The sequence below is a fragment of the Oncorhynchus kisutch genome, linkage group LG29 (assembly GCF_002021735.2).
Source record: "Oncorhynchus kisutch isolate 150728-3 linkage group LG29, Okis_V2, whole genome shotgun sequence".
In the NCBI taxonomy this organism is placed as follows: Eukaryota; Metazoa; Chordata; class Actinopteri; order Salmoniformes; family Salmonidae; genus Oncorhynchus; species Oncorhynchus kisutch.
This window is the reverse complement of record NC_034202.2, coordinates 44,031,045-44,053,430: the sequence shown is the minus strand read 5'-3', so window position 1 is coordinate 44,053,430 and position 22,386 is coordinate 44,031,045. Positions and strand designations below refer to the sequence as shown.

The window sequence follows — 22,386 nt, the reverse complement described above, 5'->3', positions numbered from 1 at the left end:
AGGTAGGATGTACCAGGTAGGATGAACCAGGTAGGATGAACCAGGTAGGATGAACCAGGTAGGGTGTACAAGGTAGGATGAACCAGGTAGGATGAACCAGGTAGGATGAACCAGGTAGGATGAACCAGGTAGGATGAACAAAAGGTTAAATTCAATCATGGTCTCTTAACCAACGCGTCACATTTCATTATCAATGTCGATTACAGATTACAGATTACAGTGCCAAGACAGCGTATTTTATTTCACATGTATTTATACAGGTAAATCAAATTTATACAGGTAAGTCAATTAAGAACAAATTATTAGTTACAATGATGACCCATCAAACACATCAATATCCAACACAACTATATAAACATCAATTACACTATATTGCCCTACCAAGCAAAAAAAGACAGTAACTGCTCATTTGGTCAACAATGAGTTAATGTCATTTTTTGCTACATTAAATACATGCTTAATCATGTGGACAAGTATCCTGCCTCGTATTGTGTTTAGGAGACAATGGGGGTCATGTTAGCCAGTAACTGGATGAAGTTACTGTGAAACCAAAAGGTAAATTAAAAGCCCTTTTTCTCAGTTCCACTCTGAGCAGTTACTGCCTTTTTGCTTGATAGGACAGAATGAGCGAGGCTACATGAGGTGTGTTACTGCCTTTTTACTGCTTGGTAGGGTAGTATACATATCGATATACACATCAATTACACAATATACAATCATGTGAGAGAAACATATTGTTCTTTAAAGACCATTCCACATTTAAAAAAAATCTTTATTTAACTAGGCAAGTCAGTTAAGAGCAAATTTTTATTTACAGTGACGGCCTAACGGGGAACAGTGGGTTAACTGCCTGTTCAGGGGGCAAAACGACAGATTTTTACCTTGTCAGCTCGGGGATTCGATCTTGCAACCTTTTGGTTACTAGTCCAACGCTCTAACCACTAGGCTACCTGCCGCCTCTACACTCTAACCACTAGGCTACCTGTCGCCTCTACACTCTAACCACTAGGCTACCTGCCGCCTCTACACTCTAACCACTAGGCTACCTGCCGCCTCTACACTCTAACCACTAGGCTACCTGCCGTCCCTACACTCTACCCACTAGGCTACCTGCCGCCTCTACACTCTAACCACTAGTCTACCTGCCGACTCTACACTCTAACCACTAGGCTACCTGCCGCCTCTACGCTCTAACAACTAGGCTACCTGCCGCCTCCACGCTCTAACCACTAGGCTACCTGCCGCCTCTACACTATAACCACTAGGCTACCTGCCGCCTCTACGCTCTAACCACTAGGCTACCTGCCGCCTCTACGCTCTAACCACTAGGCTACCTGCCGCCTCTACGCTCTAACCACTAGGCTACCTGCCGCCTCTACGCTCTAACCACTAGGCTACCTGTCGCCTCTACGCTCTAACCACTAGGCTACCCTGCCGCCTCTACACTCTAACCACTAGGCTACCCTGCCGCCTCTACACTCTAACCACTACGCTACCTGCCGTCCCTACACTCTAACCACTAGGCTACCTGCCGTCCCTACACTCTACCCACTAGGCTACCCTGCCGACTCTACACTCTAACCACTAGTCTACCTGCCGACTCTACACTCTAACCACTAGGCTACCCTGCCACCTCTACACTCTAACCACTAGGCTACCTGCCGCCTCTACACTCTAACCACTAGGCTACCTGTCGCCTCTACGCTCTAACCACTAGGCTACCCTGCCGCCTCTACGCTCTAACCACTAGGCTACCTGCCGTCCCCACGCTCTAACCACTAGGCTACCTGCCGCCTCTACGCTCTAACCACTAGGCTACCTGCCTCCTCTACGCTCTAACCACTAGGCTACCTGCCACCTCTACACTCTAACCACTAGGCTACCCTGCCACCTCTACACTCTAACCACTAGGCTACCTGCCACCTCTATGCTCTAACCACTAGGCTACCTGCTGCCTCTACACTCTAACCACTAGTCTACCTGTCCCTACACTCTACCCACTAGGCTACCTGCCGCCCCTACGCTCTAACCACTAGGCTACCTGCCGTCCCCACGCTCTAACCACTAGGCTACCTGCCGCCTCTACACTCTAACCACTAGGCTACCCTGCCACCTCTACACTCTAACCACTAGGCTACCTGCCACCTCTACACTCTAACCACTAGGCTACCTGCAGCCTCTACACTCTAACCACTAGGCTACCTGCAGCCTCTACACTCTAACCACTAGGCTACCTGTCGCCTCTACGCTCTAACCACTAGGCTACCTGCCGCCTCTACACTCTAACCACTAGGCTACCTGTCACCCCCACGAGGTGAAAAAAAAACTAAAAGCAGATTTACCTAACTGGGTGGTGATTGAATGGATCTCCAGGCCATCCCTGAGTCCGGGTCTGGTAACGTATACGTCTGAAGGATAACAATGAGGTAAGGTATGGCGGAGGTCTATGCAAGAGGCTCTTTATAGCCAAAAAGAGTGCAATGCATCAAACAACGAGACCTCAAGGGAGGGCCAGTCTACTTTCTGATACAAAATGCATCGACGTGTACTGAACATATCACTCGTATTAAAGCGCAATGCATTGCAATAAAACGTTGTCCAAATGGCTTCAATACAGTGGCAGCAGCATTCACACAGCATTCACACAGCATTCACAGCATTCACACAACATTCGCACAGCATTCACACAGCATTCACACAGCATTCACACAACATTCACACAGCATTCACACAGCATTCACACAGCATTCACACAGCATTCACACAGCATTCATACAGTATTCATATAGACGACATCACCATACAGTCATATAGACGACATCACCATAGAGTCATATAGACGCCATCACCATAGAGTCATATAGACGCCATCACCATATAGTCATATAGACGACATCACCATATAGTCATATAGACGACATCACCATAGAGTCATATAGACGACATCACCATAGAGTCATATAGACGACATCACCATAGAGTCATATAGATGACATCACCATAGAGTCATATAGATGACATCACCATATAGTCATATAGACGACATCACCATAGAGTCATATAGACGACATCACCATAGAGTCATATAGACGACATCACCATAGAGTCATATAGACGACATCACCATATAGTCATATAGACGCCATCACCATATAGTCATATAGACGCCATCACCATATAGTCATATAGACGACATCACCATAGAGTCATATAGACGACATCACCATAGAGTCATATAGACGACATCACCATAGAGTCATATAGACGACATCACCATATAGTCATATAGACGACATCACCATAGAGTCATATAGACGACATCACCAGAGTCATATAGACGACATCACCATAGAGTCATATAGACGACATCACCATATAGTCATATAGACGACATCACCATAGAGTCATATAGACGACATCACCATAGAGTCATATAGACGACATCACCATAGAGTCATATAGACGACATCACCATAGAGTCATATAGACGACATCACCATAGAGTCATATAGACGACATCACCATAGAGTCATATAGATGACATCACCATATAGTCATATAGACGACATCACCATAGAGTCATATAGACGACATCACCATAGAGTCATATAGACGACATCACCATAGAGTCATATAGACGACATCACCATAGAGTCATATAGACGACATCACCATATAGTCATATAGATGACATCACCATAGAGTCATATAGACGACATCACCATAGAGTCATATAGACGACATCACCATAGAGTCATATAGACGACATCACCATATAGTCATATAGACGACATCACCATAGTCAATAACCAGAATGAATGCTGACTGAATGATTTTGTTTTCTGCTTTTTAATGAAAAGACATGTCTTGTTCCGATAGAAGAAGACTATTTTAGTTCTTAATTTCTTAACTAACTCATCAATATGCTTTTTTGAAAGATAGTTTTTTGTTGTCAATCCAGACGCCCAGATATTTATAAGAGGGGACACGGTCAAAGAGGGCACCATCCAAAGTATGTATGAATAAATCATCAGATACATCCTTATGTGATTTGGAAAATAACAAACTTAGTTTTTACCTGCATTAAGTACTGATTTCAATTCAACAAAGGCTTTCTGCAGGACAATAAATACATACACCACAGTGTCATCTGAATACAGGTGAAAAATATTATTTATTTTTACAGATAAACCATTATTATTAATGTAAATAGTGAAAAGAACTGGACCAAGAATGGATCCCTGTGGGACACCCTTTTTTTTATGTACAGAAAACCTGATTCAATAACATCAGTAAATTCACACTGTTCAGTCCTTTAAATAACATTCCAACCAACGACAGTACAGCAACCTGGTTCAGACCAATTGATGAAAGTCTCTGAATGAGTAATGTGTGATCCACAGTGTTGAAGGCTTTAGACAAGTCAATAAAAAGGACCACACAGTGTTTACTCCTCTTATCCATACAATTTAACAACATCGTTCGAAACCAACGAAGTAGCAGAGATGGTGCTATGAACTGGTCTGAAACCTTACTGGTGTACATTTAGAATAAATGGATCTTAGTTGAGTATTTACCATGGAATCTAAGATTTTAACTAGGCAAAAGAGTTTGTAAATGGGGCGATACTTATTTAGGTCACACGGGTCACCACCTTTGTGAAGGGGGAGTCTATGGGCCTCCTTCCAGACCCTGGGGTGGGTACCAGGGGGAGTCTATGGGCCTCCTTCCAGACCCTGGGGATAGTACCAGGGGGAGTCTATAGGCCTCCTTCCAGACCCTGGGGAGGGTACCAGGGGGAGTCTATGGGCCTCCTTCCAGACCCTGGGGAGGGTACCAGGGGGAGTCTATGGGCCTCTTTCCAGACCCTGGGGAGAGGCTAGAAGAAGAGCAGACAGTCGATTGACTGATCAGGGTCAATTAAGCCGCCATTTATTTCAAATAAAAAGCCTGCAGAGATAAAATGCTGATTTAAAAACATGACTTATCTAATTTATCTCAGTAATTATCTGAGACAAGTCTGACAACTTGCCTCGGCCAGGGAAGGAGAGGAATTTTTCATGCTTCAATGCATTAAAGGCCCAGATTCCAACTCGTGCTAAAGCTCACATTATTTTTTACCTTGAATTTAAGCATGAGAATCAAATCAAATAGCAATGGTATTCACCCCACTATTTATTTAAGGTGGACCTCAAATAAATGAATGTGTGTCTACAAATACACCATATTCTGACATAATATAATACACCCAGATAATGACACCACCTTAACGTGTGAAGAAGCTGCGAATAAGATCATGCCGCTCTACCAGTTACAGGTGGAAAAAGGATCTACTTTCATTTTTTTTGGTGTGTGATAGAAATGACCCTGTTGAATGGAGAAAGGGATTGTAAATACACATAGTAATTGTTGATTCCTGGAGACGAATGGAAGCAAACTGAAAGTCATATCGACATGAAATGTATCGCACAGTAAGATATATAAATAACCTGGGTCGTTATTCAGAATTCTTAATTTGTGAGTCTTCAATTTGCATGGATGAAATTTGGAGACCCAAGTAAAAGGTTTCTGTACGGCTAAACCCTGCCAAATTGATGTATGCAAATTGATGTATGCACTTTACAGGGTTTGGATTATATGTCCGGGGCTTTTTCTCCATTTTGTTTTACAATTTGTATCATGTTAAATATTAGCCACTCTCGGGTGACAACGTCAGTCAGTAATACCCACATACCGAGCCTTCAGAAAGTATTCCTACCCTTTGAGTTATTCCACATTTTGTTGTGTTACCTGAATTCAAAATGGATAAAATATAAAACAAGTTTCTACACACAATACACCATAATGACAAAAGTGAAAACCTGTTTTGTGAAATTTATGGAAAATGAAATACAGAAATATCCAATTAATAGAAGTATTCACACTCTTGAGTCAAAACAATGTAGAAGCACATTTGGAAGTGATTACAGCTGTGAGTCTCTGAGAACTTTCCACACCTGGATTGGGCAACATTTGCCCATTATTCTTCCGAAAATTCTTCAAGCTCTGTCAAATTGGTTGTTGATCATTGCTAGGCAACCATTTTTTAGGTCTTGCCATAGATTTACATGCAGATTGAAGTCAAAACTGTAACTCAGGAACATTCACTGTCTTCTTGGTAAGCAACTCCAGTGTAGATTTGGCCTTGTGTGTGTTTTAGGTTATTGTCCTGCTGAAAGGTGAATTCATCTCCCAGTGTCTGGTGGAAAGCAGACTGAACCAGGTTTTCTTCTAGGATTTTGTCTGTGCTTAGCTCCCTTCCATTTATTTTTTTTACCCTGAAAAACTCTCCAGTCCTTAGTGATTACAAGAATACCCATAACATGATGCAGCCACTACTATGCTTGAACATATTGAGAGTGGTACTCATCACTGTGCTGTATTGGATTTGCCCCAAACATAACACTTTGTATTCAGGACAAAACGTGAATTGCTTTGCCAAATGTTTTGCAGTATTACTTTAGTGTGTTGTTGCAAACAGAGGAGGCATGTTTGGAATATTTTTTTTCTGTACAGTCTTCCTTCTTTTCACTCAGTCAATTATTTTAGTATTGTGTAGAATGTTTTACTCCTGAATTTATTTAGGCCATAACAAAGGGTTTGAATACTTATTGACTCAAGACATTTCAGCTTTTCATTTTTTTATTCATAAATAAACATTTTTGAAAAACATTATTCCACTTTGACATTAGTCCAGTGACCCCACAAATCTCAAATTTAATCAATTTTAAATTCAGGCTGTAACAGAACAAAATGTGAACAAAGTCAAGGTGAAGATGCTGTAATCTGCAGTATCAATGTCCTTATCCGAGATCGAGCCATTTAGCTATGTGAGAACCAAAACATCCGGACTCGGCCAATCTTTGACCCCAAACGTTCCTACCCTGATATTTAACAGCCCTCTATGCCATTTGAAAACAGCGGTGGTGTCCATATTTATGGTATTTGAAATAATATCACAGGACGAGCTTACCACAGTGGGATTCCCAATTGGGCTAACAGTAACAGAACTAACAGATTACATTCACTTTATGGCCACAACATTAATACACACAATACCCCTTGGGAATATGGTTATCTGTAGTAGTACGATGATAACGCTGTGAAATAGTGGAAATGGGAAGAACAACCTAGGCCAGGGTTGGGCTGTATATGAGTCAATGTTTTACAAGAGCCTCCTCCATGATGGCTGAGAACTCTTGCTCGCACGGGTAAAACTGATACCTCTCCCAGAAGTTGTCAAAATTGTCAATGACCTTCAAATTCATGGAGGAACAGTAGAATTTAAGCCAACAGTGTAGTCAAGAGGAGATGACTAAAGCGATCCCGTGATCTATTGTTGGCAAAGGCCCGGAAATGAGAACCTGTATGTCTGTCTTGTTTAGCCCCCAGGGGAAATTTAGTAACCCATGACCAGACTGAGAGGAGATTGCACTTTGTGCTGAGGTAAAGTTGAAAGGACGGGGTGGGGGGGGGGGAGTGGCAAAGTACCTTGTTTGGAGGGGCCCGGTGAAGTCGGGCTCAGAGCCGTAAAATGATTTGTTAATAGTGGTCCAAGGTAGTATCCTCAGTAGCAGAGGAGTCCAATCTCACAGAGCATCCTGGATTATCCCATCTTGTCATTTACAATTGTTGCATCAAAGACACCATGCAGTCCGGAAGTCTCCTTAGCCAGAGTGAAACATTATTTCAGGACTTTGTTTCTTCTCTAGTAGTTCAATGATCTGGTCTTTTGAGGCAAAAGAGCTGTTTACACTTTTTCACAAAATGTATAAACCAGTCAAGCACTGTAAAATGTATAAAACACCCAAGCACTGTATCACCACTCCAAACTGTCAGATTCCTACTTCCTGGTTGACGTACAATACATCCTCAATTTTCATTTGCTCTTATGTATATACACAAAAAAAAACAAAAGAGAGAGAGAAACGAACAACATCCAATCCACTATATACAAACAAACAGATCTTGGGGGGGGGGGGGGGGGGTCCAATAAGAGTCTGTTACAACCAGAGTTTTCCTCAGTTCATTAAAGCATAGGCGGGGATGTCCCTACGTCATAGTCTCTTTCCTCAGGATGCGTTTGGGGTGACAGAGGACGCTGGCCAATCCAGATCGTCCCCGGGGTCGTGACCTTCGCCTGATGGTTTTGTGACAGCGCAGGGAGATACCCAGCTCCTCCATGACAGAGCTAAAAGAGACACACTGCCCACCAAGAGAATTACATTTAGCCACCGCTAATGCTAATTAGCTCAGTATACCGGCTTTAGCATAGTCTCTAACAGACGCTAGGCTAATGGTAGCACTTAGTCATGACAGTGCATTAAGAGACACACTGCCCTCCAAGAGAACTACATTTAGCCACCGCTAATACTAATTAGGCTACTCAGCATACCAGCTTTAGCATAGAGTCGCTAACAGACGCTATGCTAATGGTAGCGCTGAGACATATTGGGGTGATAAAAGAGACACATCTGAATGAAACACAAGTGCTACGATAGGCAACATCCTCATGTAGTTACAGTGAGTAGCTAGGCTAATTGTACAAGGCTAACCATGGCCCTGGAGTTACTCATAAAGCTCAGGAATTGGGCTACCCTAAGTCCTAGCGTTAGCAATGAGGCTAACAATGAACCCATGGATCTGGGCTAGCATTAGCAATAAGGCTAACAATAGCTCCAGAGAGCTGTATCCGTGTTACTAATCAGAGCATGACTCCAGGGTTGTAAATTAGGGTTCGAATCAAATTATAATATTGATATTGGCAGTAATTGTGAGTAAAAAAAATAAAATCTATCATATAACTAGTAATTTCCTTACAAAATCCAATTACCTTTTTTCTGGCAATAGGACAGTACCTGCCGAATTAATTATAAAGTATTTGTTAATTAGTAAAAAACTGTTAACAAAGAAACGCTGGAGGCTTTGGAAATTAATTGACTCAAATATTACATGACTGGATGTATCCCAATTAGCACTCTCCTCCGTATATACTATAGTCCACTTCTTTTGACCCAAACCCTATGGGCCCCTAGTCAACAGGAGTTCCCTATGAAGGCAATAGGATGCCAATTGAGACGCAGAATATAAAATCACATTCATTTTGATTGTTTTTGATTGAACTTTTTCTCTGATATGGTGGATAGAACTTCTCAGTATGATATCTCTCTGTGGTAACGTTCCCTTTAAACCTCTTGTCGGTATAAACAGGGTTGTCTCACTCTCCATTCCCTCTGTTGCTTGGCATGAGCCGTCCATATTTACTTACCATAATGCTAACGGGGCTGAGGAAGAGGAGGAGGAAGAGAAGGAAAAGGAGGAGGAAGACCCAGCAGGAGATCTATGGGCGGGGTTAAACTCCATCCAACCAATCAAATGATAGCAAACAGTGTTTAGACTGAACAGGTTATTTATGGGCCTGTACTATAATGCATATTATAATTTGTGTGGCCGTAATATTGTCGTCTGTATGTTTTTTTTAAATTAATTTGATCTTGCCTAGAGGAAGAATAAGGAGGTAGCCTCGTCATTTTAAACTTGAAATCTTTTTTTTTCACAACTTTTATGCAATTACATTTGATTTAGCGTCACACACAAAAAAACAATTTAGAAACTTACCTTATGTGATTATATTTCAACTTTATGTCACACAGTGTAATAATCCTACACCCTGGTGTGGTTAGCCTGTTCTCAGTGTGTGTGTAGTTAGCCTGTTCTCAGTGTGTGTAGTTAGCCTGTTCTCAGTGTGTGTAGTTAGCCTGTTCTCAGTGTGTGTGTAGTTAGCCTGTTCTCAGTGTGTGTGTAGTTAGCCTGTTCTCAGTGTGTGTGTAGTTAGCCTGTTCTCAGTGTGTGTAGTTAGCCTGTTCTCAGTGTGTGTAGTTAGCCTGTTCTCAGTGTGTGTGTGTAGTTAGCCTATTCTCAGTGTGTGTGTGTAGTTAGCCTGTTCTCAGTGTGTGTGTGTGTAGTTAGCCTGTTCTCAGTGTGTGTGTGTGTGTAGTTAGCCTGTTCTCAGTGTGTGTAGTTAGCCTGTTCTCAGTGTGTGTGTAGTTAGCCTGTTCTCAGTGTGTGTGTGTGTGTGTGTGTGTGTGTGTAGTTAGCCTGTTCTCAGTGTGTGTGTGTGTGTGTGTAGTTAGCCTGTTCTCAGTGTGTGTGTAGTTAGCCTGTTCTCAGTGTGTGTAGTTAGCCTGTTCTCAGTGTGTGTGTAGTTAGCCTGTTCTCAGTGTGTGTGTAGTTAGCCTGTTCTCAGTGTGTGTGTAGTTAGCCTGTTCTCAGTGTGTGTAGTTAGCCTGTTCTCAGTGTGTGTGTGTGTGTGTAGTTAGCCTGTTCTCAGTGTGTGTGTGTGTGTAGTTAGCCTGTTCTCAGTGTGTGTGTGTGTGTAGTTAGCCTGTTCTCAGTGTGTGTGTAGTTAGCCTGTTCTCAGTGTGTGTGTAGTTAGCCTGTTCTCAGTGTGTGTGTAGTTAGCCTGTTCTCAGTGTGTGTAGTTAGCCTGTTCTCAGTGTGTGTGTGTGTAGTTAGCCTGTTCTCAGTGTGTGTGTGTAGTTAGCCTGTTTTCAGTGTGTGTGTAGTTAGCCTGTTCTCAGTGTGTGTAGTTAGCCTGTTCTCAGTGTGTGTGTGTAGTTAGCCTGTTCTCAGTGTGTGTGTAGTTAGCCTGTTCTCAGTGTGTGTGTAGTTAGCCTGTTCTCAGTGTGTGTGTAGTTAGCCTGTTCTCAGTGTGTGTGTAGTTAGCCTGTTCTCAGTGTGTGTGTAGTTAGCCTGTTCTCAGTGTGTGTGTAGTTAGCCTGTTTCTCAGTGTGTGTGTAGTTAGCCTGTTCTCAGTGTGTGTGTGTGTAGTTAGCCTGTTTCAGTGTGGTGTGTGTGTGTGTAGTTAGCCTGTTCTCAGTGTGTGTGTGTGTGTGTGTAGTTAGCCTGTTCTCAGTGTGTGTGTAGTTAGCCTGTTCTCAGTGTGTGTGTAGTTAGCCTGTTCTCAGTGTGTGTAGTTAGCCTGTTTCTCAGTGTGTGTAGTTAGCCTGTTCTCAGTGTGTGTGTAGTTAGCTGTTCTCAGTGTGTGTGTAGTTAGCCTGTTCTCAGTGTGTGTAGTTAGCCTGTTCTCAGTGTGTGTGTGTGTGTGTGTGGTGTAGTTGGCCCTGTTCTCAGTGTGTGTGTAGTTAGCCTGTTTCTCAGTGTGTGTGTGGGTTGTAGTTAGCCTGTTCTCAGTGTGTGTGTAGTTAGCCTGTTCTCAGTGTGGTTAGTTAGCCTGTTCTCAGTGTGTGTGTAGTTAGCCTGTTCTCAGTGTGTGTGTAGTTAGCCTGTTCTCAGTGTGTTGTGTAGTTAGCCTGTTCTCAGTGTGTGTGTAGTTAGCCTGTTCTCAGTGTGTGTAGTTAGCCTGTTCTCAGTGTGTGTGTGTAGTTAGCCCTGTTCTCAGTGTGTGTGTGTGTGTGTGTGTAGTTAGCCTGTTCTCAGTGTGTGTGTGTGTGTGTAGTTAGCCTGTTCTCAGTGTGTGTGTAGTTAGCCTGTTCTCAGTGTGTGTGTGTGTGTAGTTAGCCTGTTCTCAGTGTGTGTGTGTGTGTGTGTGTAGTTAGCCTGTTCTCAGTGTGTGTGTGTGTGTGTGTGTGTGTGTGTAGTTAGCCTGTTCTCAGTGTGTGTGTGTGTGTGTGTGTGTGTGTAGTTAGCCTGTTCTCAGTGTGTGTGTGTGTGTGTGTAGTTAGCCTGTTCTCAGTGTGTGTGTGTGTGTGTGTGTGTGTAGTTAGCCTATTCTCAGTGTGTGTGTGTGTGTGTAGTTAGCCTGTTCTCAGTGTGTGTGTGTGTGTGTGTGTGTGTGTGTGTGTGTGTAGTTAGCCTGTTCTTAGTGTGTGTGTGTGTGTGTAGTTAGCCTGTTCTCAGTTTGTGTGTGTGTGTGTGTAGTTAGCCTGTTCTCAGTGTGTGTGTGTGTGTGTGTAGTTAGCCTGTTCTCAGTGTGTGTGTGTGTGTGTGTGTGTGTGTGTAGTTAGCCTGTTCTCAGTGTGTGTGTGTGTGTAGTTAGCCTGTTCTCAGTGTGTGTGTGTGTGTAGTTAGCCTGTTCTCAGTTTGTGTGTGTGTGTGTGTGTAGTTAGCCTGTTCTCAGTGTGTGTGTGTAGTTAGCCTGTTCTCAGTGTGCATGTAGTTAGCCTGTTCTCAGTGTGTGTGTGTGTGTAGGTAGCCTGTTCTCAGTGTGTGTGTGTGTGTGTGTGTGTGTGTAGTTAGCCTGTTCTCAGTGTGTGTGTGTGTGTGTAGTTAGCCTGTTCTCAGTGTGTGTGTGTGTGTAGTTAGCCTGTTCTCAGTGTGTGTGTATGTGTAGTTAGCCTGTTCTCAGTGTGCGTGTGTGTGTGTAGTTAGCCTGTTCTCAGTGTGTGTGTGTGTGTAGTTAGCCTGTTCTCAGTGTGTGTGTGTGTAATTAGCCTGTTCTCAGTGTGTGTGTGTGTAGTTAGCCTGTTCTTAGTGGGGTGTGTGTGTGTGTGTGTGTGTGTGTGTGTGTGTGTGTGTGTGTAGTTAGCCTGTTCTCAGTGTGTGTGTGTGTGTGTAGTTAGCCTGTTCTCAGTGTGTGTGTGTGTGTAGTTAGCCTGTTCTCAGTGTGTGTGTATGTGTAGTTAGCCTGTTCTCAGTGTGCGTGTGTGTGTGTAGTTAGCCTGTTCTCAGTGTGTGTGTGTGTGTAGTTAGCCTGTTCTCAGTGTGTGTGTGTGTAATTAGCCTGTTCTCAGTGTGTGTGTGTGTAGTTAGCCTGTTCTTAGTGGGGTGTGTGTGTGTGTGTGTGTGTGTAGTTAGCCTGTTCTCAGTGTGTGTGTGTGTGTGTAGTTAGCCTGTTCTCAGTGTGTGTGTGTGTGTGTAGTTAGCCTGTTCTCAGTGTGTGTGTGTGTGTGTGTAGTTAGCCTGTTCTCAGTTTGCGTGTGTGTGTAGTTAGCCTGTTCTCAGTGTGTGTGTGTGTGTGTGTGTGTGTGTGTGTAGTTAGCCTGTTCTCAGTGTGTGTGTGTGTGTGTGTGTTTGTGTAGTTAGCCTGTTCTCAGTGTGTGTGTGTGTGTAGTTAGCCTGTTCTCAGTGGGCGTGTGTGTGTAGTTAGCCTAACCTCCACACACAGCTCAGCTTAACAAGGTTGTCTCGTTGAGATAAAAATCTATTTTTCAAGAGAGATCTGGGACCATATGTGACTCTATGTGAGTCTAACATACTGCAAGAGATGGGATTGGATCTCTCCACTATGGCTGAGTGGCTCTGTCCAATGGGGAGTGAAGACCCCTTAGTGTCTGAAAACAGTTCCCTATTAATTTAACAGACTCTCTTATCCAGAGTCACTTACAGTAGTGAGTGATTTAACAGACTCTTTGATCCAGAGTCACTTACAGTAGTGAGTCATTTAACAGACTCTCTGATCCAGAGTCACTTACAGTAGGGAGTCATTTAACAGACTCTCTGATCCAGAGTCACTTACAGTAGTGAGTCATTTAACAGACTCTCTTATCCAGAGTCACTTACAGTAGTGAGTCATTTAACAGACTCTCTTATCCAGAGTCACTTACAGTAGTGAGTCATTTAACAGACTCTCTGATCCAGAGTCACTTACAGTAGTGTGTCATTTAACAGACTCTCTGATCCAGAGTCACTTACAGTAGTGTGTCATTTAACAGACTCTCTGATCCAGAGTCACTTACAGTAGTGAGTCATTTAACAGACTCTCTGATCCAGAGTCACTTACAGTAGTGAGTCATTTAACAGACTCTCTGATCCAGAGTCACTTACAGTAGTGAGCCATTTAACAGACTCTCTTATCCAGAGTCACTTACAGTAGTGAGTAATTTAACAGACTCTCTGATCCAGAGTCACTTACAGTAGTGAGTCATTTAACAGACTCTCTGATCTAGAGTCACTTACAGTAGTGAGTCATTTAACAGACTCTCTGATCCAGAGTCACTTACAGTAGTGAGTCATTGAACAGACTCTCTTATCCAGAGTCAATTACAGTCGTGAGTCATTTAACAGACTCTCTGATCCAGAGTCACTTACAGTAGTGAGTCATTTAACAGACTCTCTGATCCAGAGTCACTTACAGTAGTGAGCCATTTAACAGACTCTCTTATCCAGAGTCACTTACAGTAGTGAGTCATTTAACAGACTCTCTGATCCAGAGTCACTTACAGTAGTGAGTCATTTAACAGACTCTCTGATCTAGAGTCACTTACAGTAGTGAGTCATTTAACAGACTCTCTGATCCAGAGTCACTTACAGTAGTGAGTCATTGAACAGACTCTCTTATCCAGAGTCAATTACAGTCGTGAGTCATTTAACAGACTCTCTGATCCAGAGTCACTTACAGTAGTGAGTCATTTAACAGACTCTCTGATCCAGAGTCACTTACAGTAGTGAGCCATTTAACAGACTCTCTTATCCAGAGTCACTTACAGTAGTGAGTCATTTAACAGACTCTCTGATCCAGAGTCACTTACAGTAGTGAGTCATTTAACAGACTCTCTGATCTAGAGTCACTTACAGTAGTGAGTCATTTAACAGACTCTCTGATCCAGAGTCACTTACAGTAGTGAGTAATTGAACAGACTCTCTTATCCAGAGTCAATTACAGTCGTGAGTCATTTAACAGACTCTCTGATCCAGAGTCACTTACAGTAGTGAGTCATTTAACAGACTCTCTGATCTAGAGTCACTTACAGTAGTGAGTCATTTAACAGACTCTCTTATCCAGAGTCACTTACAGTAGTGAGTCATTTAACAGACTCTCTTATCCAGAGTCAATTACAGTCGTGAGTCATTTAACAGACTCTCTGATCCAGAGTCACTTACAGTAGTGAGTCATTTAACAGACTCTCTGATCCAGAGTCACTTACAGTAGTGAGCCATTTAACAGACTCTCTTATCCAGAGTCACTTACAGTAGTGAGTCATTTAACAGACTCTCTGATCCAGAGTCACTTACAGTAGTGAGTCATTTAACAGACTCTCTGATCCAGAGTCAATTACAGTCGTGAGTCATTTAACAGACTCTCTGATCCAGAGTCACTTACAGTAGTGAGTCATTTAACAGACACTCTGATCTAGAGTCAATTACAGTCGTGAGTCATTTAACAGACTCTCTGATCCAGAGTCACTTACAGTAGTGAGTCATTTAACAGACTCTCTGATCTAGAGTCACTTACAGTAGTGAGTCATTTAACAGACTCTCTTATCCAGAGTCACTTACAGTAGTGAGTCATTTAACAGACTCTCTTATCCAGAGTCAATTACAGTCGTGAGTCATTTAACAGACTCTCTGATCCAGAGTCACTTACAGTAGTGAGTCATTTAACAGACTCTCTGATCCAGAGTCACTTACAGTAGTGAGCCATTTAACAGACTCTCTTATCCAGAGTCACTTACAGTAGTGAGTCATTTAACAGACTCTCTGATCCAGAGTCACTTACAGTCGTGAGTCATTTAACAGACTCTCTGATCCAGAGTCACTTACAGTAGTGAGTCATTTAACAGACTCTCTGATCTAGAGTCAATTACAGTCGTGAGTCATTTAACAGACTCTCTGATCCAGAGTCACTTACAGTAGTGAGTCATTTAACAGACTCTCTGATCTAGAGTCACTTACAGTAGTGAGTCATTTAACAGACTCTCTTATCCAGAGTCACTTACAGTAGTGAGTCATTTAACAGACTCTCTGATCCAGAGTCAATTACAGTCGTGAGTCATTTAACAGACTCTCTGATCCAGAGTCACTTACAGTAGTGAGTGTATATTTTTTTGTACTGGTCCCCTGTGGGAATCGGACCCACAACTCTGGCATTGCAAGCTGATTCAAATAACCGACTCATCAAACTTTGTTTGGTTAACCCTGGTGTAGCTAACATGAATGTAGGCAACGCTTTGTGAGTTTAATATAAGACATGGATGGATCTTTCCACGCTGGCTAAGTAGCTCTGTCCTGTGGGCAGTGAAATGGCACCTAGGAGGTTTTTGTTGTTGTTGATTTGGATAGTGTTGTTTTCTAAACTGGGGTTAACACCCACTGTACGACGCCATCAGTTTAGTTTTCTTACTTATTGCAAATATATATTTTAAAGGCCAGTTGACACTAGGTGAGGTTAACCCTTTGGTCCAGAAAACTATCGGACCAATACCAGAGTTGGTAATCATGTTGTTGCTAGCTTACCATGTCATTGCTAACTGCTAACTATGCTATTGACAACCATGTTATTGCTAACCGCTAACTATGCTATTGATAACCAGGTCATTGCTAACTGCTAACTATGCTATTGACAACCATGTTATTGCTAACCGCTAACTATGCTATTGATAACCAGGTTATTGCTAACCATGTCATTGCTAACTGCTAACTATTCTATTGGTAACCATGTTATTGCTAACCGCTGACTACGCTATTGATAACCAGGTTATTGCTAACTGCTAACTATGCTAGTGATAACCAGTTTATTGCTAACTGCTAACTATGCTATTGATAACCAGTTTATTGCCAACTGCTAACTATGCTATTGATAACCAGTTTATTGCTAACAGCTAACTATGCTATTGATAACCAGGTTATTGCTAACTGCTAACTATGCTATTGATAACCAGTTTATTGCTTATCATGTTCTTGCTAACAGCTAACTATGCTATTGATAACCAGGTTATTGCTAACTGCTAACTATGCTATTGATAACCAGTTTATTGCTTATCATGTTCTTGCTAACAGCTAACTATGCTATTGATAACCAGGTTATTTCTTATCATGTTATTGCTAACCGTTTTAGAGATCAGTCAAATGTTACTAGCCACATATACATTGAGTTGAAACAATGTCTAAAGCCCTAAATTGATGTAAGTATGAGTTGATACAATATAGTGGGGAGAACAAGTATTTGATACACTGCCGATTTTGCAGGTTTTCCTACTTACAAAGCATGTAGATGTCTGTCATTTTTTAAATCATAGGTACACTTCAACTGTGAGAGACGGAATCTAAAACAAAAAGCCAGAAAATCACATTGTATGATTTTTAAGTAATTAATTAGCATTTTATTTATTAGGAGAATTTACTAATTACTAATTTATAGGTCTAAAGATTTAATGAAAACACCCCTCCTCCCTCGAATTGATAAGAAACAAAGAATCTGCATGGAAATACACAATAATAATACGGTTTGTTGCTAAGGAACTTACTAAGGGGACTGAGAGAAACCCAACTACAGGACTCAGTGTGTGTAGTTAGCCTGTTCTCAACTACAGGACTCATACTGGGAGAAGCAGTATGAGGTCAGAGGACAGAGACTACCTGAGGTTGAGGTCAGAGGTTACAAGAGGTTGAAGGTTATAGGAAATAGCTGGGGGGGGGGGGCGTAAACGGATGAAATACTCAAACAGGGGAACTAAGAAACCAGGACTTGACTATAGGTCGTAGGTCACGAACAGACAGACAGTGGGACGGACGTGTGTTACAAACCTAAACTTCTAGCGTGTGTGTGGCGGAGGCTAGCCTGGGCAGGGCTGGGGGGGTTGGGGAGGCTACTCTATGTCATCATCGTCCCCCAGCAGCCGACCACTCTCCAGGTCAGTGGACAGAGAGGTGGCAGAGGAGGAGGAGGCGCTGTCACGGCGCTGGAACTGGCGGGACTGAACCCCGTAGAAGAAACAAAAGGCCTGATGGGTTATAGGTGGGTTAGGGCAAGCATGATTGGTTTTAGGTGGGTTAGGGCAAGCATGATTGGTTATAGGTGGGTTAGGGCAAGCATGATTGGTTTTAGGTGGGTTAGGGCAAGCATGATTGGTTATAGGTGGGTTAGGGCAAGCATGATGGGTTATAGGTGGGTTTGGGCAAGCATGATGGGTTATAGGTGGGTTAGGGTTAGGGCAAGCATGATTGGTTATAGGTGGGTTTGGGCAAGCATGATTGGTTATAGGTGGGTTTGGGCAAGCATGATGGGTTATAGGTGGGTTAGGGCAAGCATGATTGGTTATAGGTGGGTTTGGGCAAGCATGATTGGTTATAGGTGGGTTTGGGCAAGCATGATGGGTTATAGGTCGGTTAGGGTTAGGGCAAGCATGATGGGTTATAGGTGGGTTAGGGCAAGCATGATGGGTTATAGGTGGGTTAGGGCAAGCATGATTGGTTATAGGTGGGTTAGGGTTAGGGCAGGCATGATGGGTTTTAGGTGGGTTAGGGCAAGCATGATTGGTTATAGGTGGGTTAGGGCAAGCATGATTGGTTATAGGTGGGTTAGGGCAGGCATGATGGGTTTTAGGTGGGTTAGGGCAGGCATGATGGGTTTTAGGTGGGTTAGGGCAGGCATGATGGGTTTTAGGTGGGTTAGGGTTAGGGCAAGCATGATTGGTTATAGGTGGGTTAGGGCAGGCATGATGGGTTATAGGTGGGTTAGGGCAAGCATGATGGGTTATAGGTGGGTTAGGGCAAGCATGATGGGTTTTAGGTGGGTTAGGGCAAGCATGATTGGTTATAGGTTGGTTAGGGCAAGCATGATTAGTTTTAGGTGGGTTAGGGCAAGCATGATTGGTTATAGGTTGGTTAGGGCAGGCATGATGGGTTATAGGTGGGTTAGGGCAAGCATGATGGGTTTTAGGTGGGTTTGGGCAAGCATGATGGGTTATAGGTCGGTTAGGGCAAGCATGATTGGTTATAGGTGGGTTAGGGCAAGCATGATTGGTTATAGGTGGGTTAGGGCAGGCATGATGGGTTATACAGTAGGTGGGTTAGGGCAAGCATGATGGGTTATAGGTTGGTTAGGGTTAGGTGGGGCGGATGGGGGACAGGCATGATGGGTTATAGGTGGGTTAGGGTTAGGTGGGGCGGATGGGGGACAGGCATGATGGGTTATAGGTGGGTTAGGGTTAGGTGGGGCGGATGGGGGACAGGCATGACAGAAATAGAGATGGAAAACAAACAGAAATAACAAAAAGGGGAAATTAGAAAATTAGACATGCACAGTCCCTATGGGACCCTATTCCCTATTTTGTGCACTACTTTAGAATAGGGTGCCATAGGGCTCTGGTCTAAAGTAGTACACTATATAGGGAATAGGGTGCCATATAAGATGAAGTTAGCCAAATTCGTAACTGAAAACAAAGTCTTGATTACTTAATAACTATGTTTGTGTTGATGCTGTAATACCCGTGTCTATCAGGGTTGACGTTAAAGCAATGCTCCTCCTTATATTCAATAATGTTACCTGTTGAGAAAACATATCTGCAACAATAACAGTTGTTCATGTATCTGATATCTATAGAACCCAAAGCACTTCTCCTCCCCTCCACCTCCTCTGCATGCTGCAGTAACACATCCAGTCCAGTTGGAGGCGCTCCTCTCTCCTCCAGATCCATAACTCAGTCAGCAGAGAAATAGTTCCTCTTCACTCACCTCCTCTATGTCAGAGTTCTTCCTGGCCTTGTAGATGAACTCTCCGATGGCCACGAACACAGACAGGACGAGTCCAGCCGCCAGGACGATAAAGATGCCACCGATGTTCTCCACGCCCAACGCGCTGGCTTCTTTGTTGTCCTCCTCAGGACAACCGTTCCCTCTCCACCACTTCTCCTTCATCATGTGAAGCTTCCCTTCTTCCTGGAGCTGCAGGATGGCGATGGTCACCTTGTCTCTGTAAGGGGAGCCTGGGGTATGACAGGAGAAGAGAGAAGGAAGTTGAGAGGAGGAGATAAGGCCCTCTATTATTCTACACAAGGTTGCAGTCTTCAAACAGAGACATTTTTTTTCTTCAGTTCTACATATGGAAGAAGAACAAAAAGAAGAAGAACAAGAAGAAGAAGAACAATAAGAAAAAGAAGAAGAAGAAGTAGAAGAAGTAGAAGAAGAAGAACAACAATAAGAAGAAGAACAAGAAGAAGAAGTAGAAGAACAACAAGAAGAAGAAGAACAATAAGAAGAAGAACAAGAAGAACAAGAACAAGAAGAAGAAGATCAATAAGAAAAAGAATAAGAAGAAGAAGTAGAAGAAGACTCTTACCTATTGGTGTTCCCACTCCGTAGCCCTTGGAGTCTATGAGTCCTCCTATCTGCGTGAGGTTACAGTTCCTCTGACTGATGTACTCTATGCTGGTAGACTCCATCAACATAGCGTAGTCTGTGGTCAGCACCCTGGTGATCCCCTCTCTGTTGTTCTTCACCAGAGCTGTGTTCTTCCTGCTGCTCATAAATGCCCACATCTTCTCATAGGTGGAGATCTTGGATTTCTAAATGGACAACAACAACAAGGCCTCTTCTCATTGGTGGAGATCTTAGATTTCTAATGGACAACAACAACAAGGCATCTTCTCATTGGTGGAGATCTTATATTTCTAATGGACAACAACAACAAGGCCTCTTCTCATTGGTGGAGATCTTAGATTTCTAATGGACAACAACAACAAGGCCTCTTCTCATTGGTGGAGATCTTAGATTTCTAATGGACAACAACAACAAGGTCTCTTCTCATTGGTGGAGATCTTAGATTTCTAAATGGACAACAACAACAAGGCATCTTCTCATTTGTGGAGATCTTAGATTTCTAAATGGACAACAACAACAAAGCCTCTTCAAAATTGGTGGAGAGCTTAGATTTCTAAATGGACAACAACAACAAGGCATCTTCTCATTGGTGGAGATCTTAGATTTCTAAATGGACAACAACAACAAGGCATCTTCTCATTGGTGGAGATCTTAGATTTCTAAATGGACAACAACAACAAGGCATCTTCTCATTGGTGGAGATCTTAGATTTCTAAATGGACAACAACAACAAGGCATCTTCTCATTGGTGGAGATCTTATATTTCTAATGGACAACAACAACAGTTTTTTTTTGCTGATAATGGGCCACCTATGTTTTGTTTTATTTTATTTATCTGTTATTTTACCAGGTAAGTTGACTGAGAACACGTTCTCATTTGCAGCAACGACCTGGGGATTAGTTACAGGGGAGAGGAGGGAGGATGAATGAGCCAATTGTAAACTGTAGATACTGCATTATGTAATTATTCCATTAAAAAATCGGCCGTTTCCAGCTACAATAGTCATTTACAACATTAACAATGTCTACGCTGTATTTCTGATCAATTTGATGTTATTTTAGTGGGACACAATTTTCCCCCCAAAAACATTTCTTTCAAAAATAAAAACAAGGACATTTCTAAGTGACACCCAAACTTTTGAACGGTAGTGAATACAATGTGTATAAAACAATTATTACTATACATTGTTACCTGATAAATAAACACTGAAGTTCTTGTGTCAGAACTATTACATGACAGGAAGACACAATTTCCATCTATTTTGTTTATGGTCAGTTTCATCCTTCTAGATACTAAACAGTATACCACGAATTACACAGTGAAACTCAGGCTACCTAAATACGGTTCCCAATCCGAGACAACGAGAATCACCTGACTCTGATCGAGAACCGCCTCAGGCAGCCAAGCCTAACTACTAACTAGACACACCCCTAATCATTAGCAATCCTAAATCCTACAAAACCCCAATACGAAACACAACACATAAACCCATGTCACACCCTGGCCTGACCAAAATATATAACGAAAACACAAAACACTATGACCAAGGCGTGACAGTAACTCCCTCGCTCTGTGAGTCCCAGGGTGGCTGAGGTCCTGTTGATTGTGTCTGTGTATGTCCTTCCCTCTGTCTGTGTGTGTATGTCCTGTGTCTATATCTGTGTGTGTGTGTGTATGTCCTGTGTCTATATCTGTGTGTGTGTGTATGTCCTGTGTCTATATCTGTGTGTGTGTATGTCCTGTGTCTATATCTGTGTGTGTGTGTATGTCCTGTGTCTATATCTGTGTGTGTGTGTCCCTCCCAGTGAAAGGAAACCGGGACAGCTGTGTGCTAAATCTCCCGCTGTTTCAATTTGTTGTGTCCCTCCACAGTCCTGTTCCCTTCCATCCATGGAGGAGTAATCAGACGCTGCAATCTGAGGGATAAAGCCCCACCCGGATCAACCCTGCTGGGCCACACACCGCCACGGGTGGAGGGTTGGAGGAGCCTCACAGGTTATCTAACACTCACACACACACACACACACTCACACTCACACTCACACACACACATACACACACACACACACTCACACTCACACTCACTCACACACACACACTCACACACACACACACACACACACACACACACACACACACACACACACACACACACACACTCACACTCACACTCACACTCTCACACACACACTCACACTCACACACACATACTCACACACTCACACTCTCTCACACACACACACACACACACACACACACACACACACACACACACACACACACACACACACACACACACACACACACACACACACACACACACACACAGTACAGTACAATGATGCACA

General features: G+C 42.9%; 1 protein-coding gene across 1 annotated transcript in view; it reads right to left on the bottom strand.

Moving 5' to 3' along the window:
- Positions 1–6,667: 6,667 nt before the first annotated feature.
- grik1a (glutamate receptor, ionotropic, kainate 1a) overlaps positions 6,668–22,386 on the bottom strand; it is a gene marked incomplete at its 5' end in the record, with an annotated part of 86,272 nt that continues 70,553 nt past the window's right edge. Inside the window, 3 exon segments of the mRNA XM_031809406.1 lie at positions 6,668–8,244; positions 19,393–19,643; positions 19,997–20,222. Of these exon segments, the coding sequence (XP_031665266.1) occupies positions 8,092–8,244; positions 19,393–19,643; positions 19,997–20,222 (630 nt within the window).